At 44.3% G+C, this 9,916-nt stretch overlaps 1 protein-coding gene across 1 annotated transcript in view; it reads left to right on the top strand.

Moving 5' to 3' along the window:
- The window catches only part of LOC109314518 (arylacetamide deacetylase-like 3), a 10,096-nt gene extending 7,406 nt beyond the window's left edge, over window positions 1–2,690 (top strand). The window contains exons 3-4 of the mRNA XM_019541733.1: window positions 82–196; window positions 1,481–2,690. Of these exons, the coding sequence (XP_019397278.1) occupies window positions 82–196; window positions 1,481–2,255 (890 nt within the window). The 3' untranslated portion in view covers window positions 2,256–2,690. The remainder of the gene's footprint in view (window positions 1–81; window positions 197–1,480) is intronic.
- The last annotated feature ends 7,226 nt before the right edge of the window (window positions 2,691–9,916 follow it).

Genomic DNA, 9,916 nt, shown 5'->3' with positions numbered 1-9,916 from the left:
AAAAGGTGTAATAAAGAGAACACTGGGTATGAAAGGGCAGTATGTTCATGAATAATATGGGGTATATATCCCAAAGATGAGATGGAGTAGAACTGTCAGTCCTTAGCACCTCTAAAAATATTTGTTTTTCAGACGCTTATGATCACGTGTGCCAATACCTTGCCAGAGAAAGCGAAGCTGTGGTTGCATCTGTTGAGTAAGTGAACTCTGCTCAGTGCTGTTACATGGCGGTTGCTTGGTCTGCTTTGACTAGCCATTAGTGAGAAAATGTCACAGTTTTCTTTTGGCTCTTGTGCCAACGTAGCCAGAATAGGCTCAGCATAAGAAACTGAATCTAAGCATTATAGAGAAACCTTGTACAATTAAAAGAGAAGGGGAGGAAGGCAGGAAGCAGAGGGAGCAAAGCTAGAGTTTATGAAAAATCATATTACTGAAAATGGCCTGTCCTGATCCAGTAATAAGCAAAATCTTGTCAGATAGGGCCTTTGTACATGCCACGAAACTGGCCTTTAAAGTGGCTTAAATGCCCTTTTGCACTGCTTTAATGGTGTTGCTGTCAGTGGTGTTACACTGCCAGTGGTGTTACACTGCCAGTGGCGTATTGTGCTTTAATGGTGCTGCTGTTTACAATCTCGGCAGTGTATTGCACTTTAAATGAGTTTGGTTCTTGGCAAAATAAAACACCTCCAAGGTGTTTTAACTTGCTGCCTAACAAAGTGCAACAGTCGCAGAGGGAAGCACCAAGCCCTGTGCAGCTCAGGGGCTGTGCATGCAGCCTGTGCAGGCAGGCTCCACTGAAGGGGAAAAAAAGGTGGCAAGACTGATTTTGGGTTTTTTTTTCCTCCCTGGAGCCTGCGTGCCTACCTGAGCTGTGCAGGGGCCCGATGCTTCCCTTCAAGGCTGCAGGGGAGGGCCAGTGCTTCCTTCTGCAGCTGCGGTGCCCCTCCAGACTGCCTGGGCCAGGTGCCAGCAGGTGGGTGCCGCCCAGGGGGTGCCACCGCAGAGGGAAGCACCGGTCCATCCCGCAGCTCAGGGACTGCTCAGCTCACTGGCAGCTCACCCTCCAGCCCTGCCACCAGAGAGGCAGGTAAGGATCGGACCCCCCACCCTTGTGTACATGCCACGGGGGTTTAGTTTAGCTTAATTCTCCCTGAATTGAAGTGGTATTTTTAAAAACCCACTGCTTCAACGTAGGGAGAACTAAACTGAATGAAACCCCTGTGGGGTATACAAGCAGCCATACTCTGTCAAATACTCTGCTTGAAGTGGTCTGGCAAGCAAATGCCTAGTGGCATTTCTAGGTGTCACTGCCATCATTTTTAGGAGGGTGCCTGCAGTATTAACTGAGCAGTCTTCTGTGGAGGGGCTGGGAGAGAGAGGGAGAGGAAGGGAGTTTGCAGGACACAAAAAGATGAGATGGTAACATCACATTTCAGTGAGGTTCCCCTACTTCCTAATCACTCTCTCTTTGATGTCCTAGGTATGGTCTGGCACCGGAGCATAAGCCCCCAGCCCAGTATGAGGACTGTCTCACAGCTGCCATACACTTCATGAGGAATCCAGAAGACTATGGAGTGGATCCGACACGTATTATCATAGCTGGGGACAGTGCTGGAGCCTACCTTGCTGCTACCACTACTCAAACACTCACAAGTAGGCCAGACCTTCCTAAACTTCGTGCTCAGGTTTTGATGTATCCATTTGTCCAAGGACTCGACTTCAATTTACCGTCGTATCAGCAATACTGTAGGGTCCCAATGTTGTCCCGAGAACAAGTTGTTTTCTTTGCTTTGCAGTGGCTGAATGGGGACCTATCACTTTTTAAACCTGTTCTGGAGGGTGCCCATATTCCTCCAGAGATAAGATTGAAGTACAGGAAATGGCTGAGCCCTGACAACATCCCTAAGGAATTTAAGGTTAAGGACTACAAGCCACATTTTCCCACTGAGTATAGAAAAGATATCTATGAGCAAATTAGAGTATTGTTTGATCTAGTTGCTTCCCCACTTTTAGCTGAAGATGCCATTGTTTGTCAGCTTCCTGAGACTTTCATTATGACCTGTGAATATGATGTGCTTAGGGATGACGGGCTCTTATACAAGAAACGACTGGAGGACAGTGGTGTCCCAGTAACTTGGTACCACGGTGAAAATGCTTTCCATGGAATTATTAACCTGTTTGATAATGGCATGCTGACATTTCCAGCTGGAAAAAGGGGACTGGAGAACATTGTAAACTTTCTAAGAGGCTTATAAAAAACAACTTTCATTTCTTTGATTATTACCCTCTCACAGAACCACATAGAAATACGGCTAAAATGGGTCTCAGGAGGTCATCTAGTCCCACTTCCAGCTCAATGCAGGATTCTCCATATCAAAACCATTGGCAAAATATTTGTCCAGTGGCTGGACTTCCACAACCACTTCACCTTTTCTCTTCCAATATTTAGCCACCTATCCCACCGACTTGGAATGTTTTTTGTAACATCCATCCTAAAATCTCTTTTGGTGCAATCTAAGCCCATTTTTGCCTGTCCTCTCCAGATACAAAATATGTGACCACTGTCCTCTTTAGAAGAACATTTTTTGTAATCAGAGACTATTCAAATTCCTCTGCCCCCCTTCCAGTCTTCTCCTCTCCACACTATATAATCCAAATGCTTTTATCCTTTCTTAATATGTCTTCTCTTCTACACCACTAATCATTTCTGTTTTTCTCCTCTAGACATTTCCAAATTTCTGCATGTCTTTCTTGAATGCAGTGCCCTAAACTGAACACAGTATTATAGGGGAGGCCAGATCAATAATGAATAGCTGGAAGAATTGCTTTTCATGACTCACATGTGGCATCCCTGTTAATTCATCTTTGGATGCTATTACCATTTTTTTTTTTTATCAATACAGCTATGCCAACTGATATTCAGCCTGTGGCTCACCATAGGACCCAATGGTGATAAGTGTAAAGTATTGCACATGGGTAAAAATAACACCAGCTCTACGTACCCACTGCTGGGCTCTGAACTAGGCGTTACATCTCAGAAGGAGGAGAACTTGGAGTCAATGTAGATAGCTCCCTACAAACACTGGTGCAATGTGCATTGCTAACCAAAATAGCCAATAAAACTACAGCCTCTACAGCTAGCTTGGAGTCATCTGTAAGATTACTAACTATGCAGTCCACCCATCTGCCAAATCATTCATGACACTATTAAACAGCACTGGGCACAGGCCAGATGGTTGGGGATCCCCACTAGATACCTTGCCCAGTTAGACACTGAATCATCAATGATTCCTCATTGAGCACGGTTATGTAACCAGGTAGGCTGGTTACACAGGCTTTACCTACTGCTTATCTGTTGCCTTTATTTATGCCTCAGAAATTAAACCATATCGGTAAGATATACTGTTTCTATGATGTGATGTCATGCAAGATACCAATTAATGCTCAAGTTTAGAGGATTATGTGAAAACCCTTTCTGCTGATGATTATCATATTGCAATAATATAGCTGTCTATTTTATGACTACTTTTCACTTTGCTGCAAGTACTTGCCTTTATCTGTATCCGTAAATATTAAAAAACTGTATTTGACTGGTTTGACCCATTTGTTGTAAGTAAGGCTTGAGATATAGAGTGTGTATGCCATTGTATGTCTATCTACATCTGTTTGACATTAAAAATGTGACAACCACCTACATCATCACATTATGACACAGGTGTTATGGTGTACCTTTGTAGCATTAGAATCGAAGATGGCAACTTACAGCAATAGTCGTGAAATATTTTTTAAAGTACTCGCTCTCTTTTCTTCTACATCTTTAAAGACTCATCATGGATAGTGGAATGTTTTACACTTCAGTCCACAATTTTAAGTCGCTTTCCTTCAAAAAGAAAAAAAAAGGCTTTTGAGGAATGTAAATGTGAATATATTCATATAGCACATACTTACATCTGTGCTTCATCTGTAAATAAAATGAAATATCCAGTCCTTACTATGACATACTGAAGATGTTGATCCACACACCGTTCATTTCCAGACCCGGTGTTCCAACCTGTAGTGTAACTTGGAACATCTAATTTCATATTTCTTACACTAGAAAGTCATTGACACTTGATCCCCAGGGACTCATTTGAGGTGTAGGATGCAAGATTCAGGTTTCTGATTTGCCTCCTTTAGAGCACAGCCTTGGTTCTGGTTCTCCCTCATTCCACAGGGGCACTTTGAGCACACGGGGGGTACTTTTCACTCTGTTTTCTACCCAAAATGTCCTCAAAAATTGCACAGTCTCTTAAAAAGCTTTGAGTTTGGCAAAGCAATGCTTCCTAAAGAAAATTCCTGACTGGCTCGTTTAGTTATTTTCACTAAAATACCAATCCTGTCAAAGCTGTCATTGCTAATAGGAGCATGGAAGAGAGGATACACAGGTTCATGGGTCTGCATCATGTAGGGAGAGTGACATCTTTTTTTGGTTTGGCAAATATGACCGCTTTTTATTCCTGCTTTGTTCAAAGAGCCAGGCCTGCACTTAGTGTAAGAAAACCCAGCCCAGCACCTGGGTCCCATTGTGGGGGACCTAAGTCTAAGAAGTCCAGCAGGACTTCTGAGGTTAATGGATGTGGTGGGATACTGCTGGCTGCATCTGGGGCATGAACTCCAAAAGTTACAGGGCACTTACACAAGTGCCTTCCAGGCACTTCCGACCATGCTGTAACTTTTGCACTTTACACATAGTGCTTAAAGATACGGTACAATTGACCTTAACAGCGGTTTGGCGCTTGAAAGTTTATTGGATCCTCTTTGCACTGGCTGAGGCCAGGAGTTGGGGGTGCTGTTGTACACTTCACAGGATGCTCTGCAGGCTCCTCGGGCTGTGGGAGAGTGCCTAGAAAAGGGTCTAGCCATAGAAGAAACTGCATTACGCATGTCCAGTCCAGCCCTCCAAAGCCGCATGGGATGTGGGCTCTAAATTAACCCTTACAAGGAACTTGTACACAAGTTTCCTACGGTGCTCTGCCCTAGGGCCTCTTCAGCTAGTAGCTGTTTAATGAGGGTTAATTTTTCACATGATTGGCCCTTTTTAAAGTGCTCTGCAGCCATGAATGTTTGTTACATTATGGTTGTAAAGCACTTTCAGGGGCCTTATTGAGTGAAAAAAATGTACTTCTGTAAGCGGTCCCAGAGGCAGCAGGCAGTACACTGCTACAAGAGCTTCCTTTCACAAGCACATGACCATGGAAGCTCATCACTCTGATTGCTCTGGTTCAGCACTTAACCAGTCTACTGCAGGCAAGTCAACTGCTGGCTTGGAAGTATGTGATGGTATTAAGAAAGGACTGCCACATATACACCTGATCTCTTCTCTACCTACATGCTTCCTCTTTATTACACTTAACTTCTGATAAGTAGGCCTTATGTCTCATTCATTCCCAAACGTTCACTTTTCTTGGGGCTCCTGTAATTTAAACCATCTCCTGTTAATTACCGCTTATCCAGACATTGAGCGATGGCCTAGTGAATTATATTCCTGGTTAATATTGAGTTCTTACTCATTTACTCCCTTCCCTTAATCTTAGCAATTAGCTTAGCTATTATACGGATAGTAACTACTAATACTAAATAATAGCAAATCTATTGCTCATCACAGCTGACAGTTCAATGAAGAAAAGTGCCAGACAATTTCAATGCAGGGATACTGTAACAAAGAGCCTGGGGGGTTCCCTGTTACTTTAAGATAATAGCGGCTCAGCCAGGGAGCACTGCAGGCTAAGCAGCAGCTGCAGGTTGCCAGGGCAACAGGCTAATGGGGTAATTAGCAGGTACCTGCAGGCGGTCAGCTGACCAGATGTAGGCAGAGCCCTGGGAACATATAAGCCCAAGACTGGGGCTGGCGGGGCTTCAAGAGAAAAATAGAGGACATAAAGGCATTGGGTTTCATATCAACAGAGGACAGAGTAGCAGAAAACCGGAATGTCCTCTGTGATGGCCACCCTAGGCCAGGCCAGGCTGGGGGATGCAGCCCTGGGAACAGCAAAACACAGACAGCGACCCTGCCTGCGTTCTCTGGACTCTGCCCCCACAGTGCCTGCTGTGGCTCTGGGACCTGTGGCTACTTCGGAGAGCCTGGAACAGCAACTTAAAAAAAAAAAAAAAGTTTTTTTTAATTTCCTTGCACATCTCCTGGCATGCCGGGGAAAATGTCTCCACATGCCACTTATTGGCATGTGTGCCAGGCTGCTGTAGTGCTTACCCTGTTCCAGCAATATGTGATAGCCCATTCTTTGCAGTATCTGGAAATGGACTTCTCCAGAAAAGGTCATTCCAGTGTCCCTTGTTCCTGTGGGCATGCAACTGAAGTTTGGGAAAATGGATAAATGCAGACAATATCCCTAAACTTTTTAAGATAAGAGGCTACAAACTGTATTTGATCACTTCATATTTACAGGAAGTCTATAAGGTAGTTACACAAGCTTTAGAGTAAGATGTCCTTTGGGAGGATGGACTGCTCTACCAGAAATTATTAGAAGGCATTAGTATTCATATGACCTATGGCTATTTCATCACTGAATGCTATCATTCTCCTTTGGAGAAAAGAGAATGGACACTGTAAGCTTCCTAAAAAGTTTATGGAAAAATGTACTTCCATGTTATATTTCTTTGTGTGAATTTTTACCTTGTCTCTTGAAGTCTGGATCAAAGAAAATTTTAACAGGATGGGGACTGCAGTTTTGCAATTTTCTGCTTTCACATTTTTAGTTGCAAGATAAAAAAGGCAAAACCTTGACTACTTTTAAAACTTTCTGACTTCGTGCTCTACAAGAATAAATGGTACATTTTTCTTTGGTGTTAGTTCCTGAAGGGAAGTTTTCTTCTGTTTTCAAATAATTTTTGCTCAGCTTCTGGGATGCATACAATGCAACACATTTTCATAAACACATCTATTTAGAATAGGAACTATATTTGGCAGCTCAGATGCTGTTTTATGATACCTATACTGCTGGTAAAGGTAGGATATTTAATGGTTATCATTGTATATACATGAGGCACTACAGAGAAGTTTTCAGATTTACTGAAATAAGAATACAAGTGGGCAAATCCCCGTCATCTCCATAGGAAAAGTTATAGTTAGTAAATCAGTTTTGACCCTGGAGGTGCCTAATCCCATGGGTCTCCTATACACGTGGGGAGCCTGGTCTGATGTGCTGGAAATCCAGTGAATCGGAGCAGACTCGATTAATCGATTAAGTACTCGATTAATTAAGTATGCTTGAGCACAGAAATTGATGCGCTCTGGAAGCCTTCCATGTTATGTGTATCTGTCCCCATGCTGAAAAGATGGTGGCAGGTCGCCTTGAAATAAGTCATGTTCAATGAGCTTTAATTGAAAGCACCCCGCTACCATTTTTTCAGTGCAGGGATGCTGATACACGTGACACTCAGACAAATTAAATTAGTTCAGCATGCTAATAAAAGCGCCTGGTACCACAACCCAAAGCACGTGTAAAAATGCCCCATGAATAAAAATCCTTTCAACACATGAGGCACCTACAGTAGCCTACTGACACATATTACCACCCTCCTTTCTCAGCCTGATCAGGATCAGAGCTCTTCACAACAGAGGTGACTGGTGCTTCCTGAGTCTGGTGGGGGGTGGGCACAATTTGTGGGCGGGCCCAGGGATTGGCCAAAAGCCCCATATTCACTCGTATACTTTTGTGCTGTGGCTTAGTGCCCCCGCCTACAACGTGCCACCGGCCATCACAGCAAAAAACTACCCTGTCCTGAGCAGTGCCGAGTCAGGGGCCTATTTCAGGGGGGCACATGCCCCCTCTGGCCTCCCTACCAGTCACCTGTGCTTCACAACATCCCTATATATTCCCTCACCTGTGTCCTCTGACAGGTTTGAGTCAGTAAGCACTCTCAAGAGCACAGCAAGCATTTGGAAACAGCATTGGATTCTGTAAAAAAAAAACCCACAGTGGCAGCTGGCTACTGCTTTCTTTTAAACTATTAATAGAAGAGGAGGAGGAGGTGGCAGCAGTTCTGCTCACCTTTTAAATGATAGTCCAGTGGTTACAGCATTCATGCAGAAAGTAGATCTGGGTTCAGTTCCCTTCTCTTCCAGAAATGGGTCAATCCTTGCCCCATGATTCCCAAGACAAATGAGTGCTCTTGCCACCAAAATATAGGCGAATGTGGGTGAAAAACTCTCCATATCCTGCAGAAGCTGTCCTACTGTGCAGAAAACAATTCAAGATCCCTGGGGCAAGGAGAGAAGCCCGACTCTGGGCATGTCTATGCTGGCTCTACACTGTTCTCGGGGGGTGGGGGGGCAGCTCAGAGAGTCCTCACCATCCTAGTTCTGGGTTGTTGGACCATCCAGAGTAGGAGCAGGTAAGCAAGGTGTTTTTTGGCATCAGTTTTGAAAGCAAAGAGCCAGTGAAAACATATCCTCTGTTGCCTGGGGCTGATAACACTCACCTGCAAAAGTACAGAGTTCTTGGTTCCAGTAATGGTGAAGGCACCCAGTCATTTCATCTATACACACAAGAAGTGATATATCTGATTTAGCCCTTGTTTTCTGCTGGGAGATTCTGACAGACCCATATTTTCATTTTGCATGGTTTCATGAGCCTCTTTCTTTATTCCCCTTCTCCTAGATCCTAAGGGGTTTTATTTGTTGTTTCCTAAGAATGGGATTGCAAACAATTCACTGAGTAACGCATCTGGTATCTGAATATGGGCTGAGTGTTTTCAGCTCCTACCTGGTTGTTCCAGCAACCCAGAACTAGGATGGTGAGGACCCTCTGAGCTGCCCCCCCGAGAACAGTGTAGAGCCAAACAGTGCAAGAACCTTGAGAATTAGCACTGGATCTTTGCAACATCTCTGTCTTGAGCTCTTACTGGAGAACCAGTTTTCTCCTTCATTTTTGCATCCACCTGCAAACAGCTTTAAAACAGAGGTGGTGTTTCCAAGCTTCTCTTTGCTTCCATCATGAGGAATACACATTTACTTTTTTATTGGAAACTGGGATGTTGATATACTTTTTAAACCTGCACTTTTAAGAAAAGCAATGGAGCCACTTATGATAAAACCAAGAGAACTGGCAACATCAGAAAATATGGCCGAGACTTACTGCAAATCTTGTGATGATTTTTTAATTATTATTTCTTTTTCGGGAAATTTTAGAGGCTTGTTCGAATTTAGCTTTCAAAATGACATTTTTGTGGGTGAGATCTTTTATTGGACTATCTGCATGGTTGGGATAGACTTAGAAGGCTTTCAAATGCAAAACATTTTTCAGGTCTCTAAGGAATTTAGCTAATGTTTTCTTAAAGGTCCCGTTTAGATGGGAGGGGGGCAGCACACTGCGAGCTGGACAAATATTGATCAGTGTTAGTGCTGGATCAAGTTTGGAGCAGTCACACATTCAGGCCAGCAGGGACCTGGTGGAATATGAAAGGTTAGAATCCCCCCATCCCATCCTGGCTCCCCCCACCATTACTTGTGACTGCCTACACCAGGGGTGGGCAATTATTTTGGGTGGAGGGCCGCTTACTGAGTTTTGGCAAGCCACTGAAGGCGACATGACAAGCAGTCAGGGGCAGATAAATATTAATTTTCTAAATTTTTTAGGGGCTCTGCAGGCTGTATAGAATGGCCTGGCGGGCCACATCTGGCCCCTGGACCTCATTTTGCCCACCCCTGGCCTACACTGTCTGTCTCAGGGGAGGAGGCAGGCCAAGGTTAACCTGCCTTGCCTAGCCCCTGCTATTGCCATTGTCACACTGCTTCTTCTCTCTGGGCTAGCCTGGCTCAGAGAGTGGCGGTGGCAGTGGCCAGGCAGTCCGGTTAACCCTTCCCTGACTGTTCCCCTGGGACAGACAGCACTGGCGGCCACAGGTAAGTAAGGGGGGG

Source organism: Crocodylus porosus, unplaced genomic scaffold (genome assembly GCF_001723895.1).
Source record: "Crocodylus porosus isolate Cpor-Errol unplaced genomic scaffold, CroPor_comp1, whole genome shotgun sequence".
NCBI lineage: Eukaryota > Metazoa > Chordata > Crocodylia > Crocodylidae > Crocodylus > Crocodylus porosus.
This window is presented reverse-complemented; position numbering and strand designations above follow the sequence as displayed.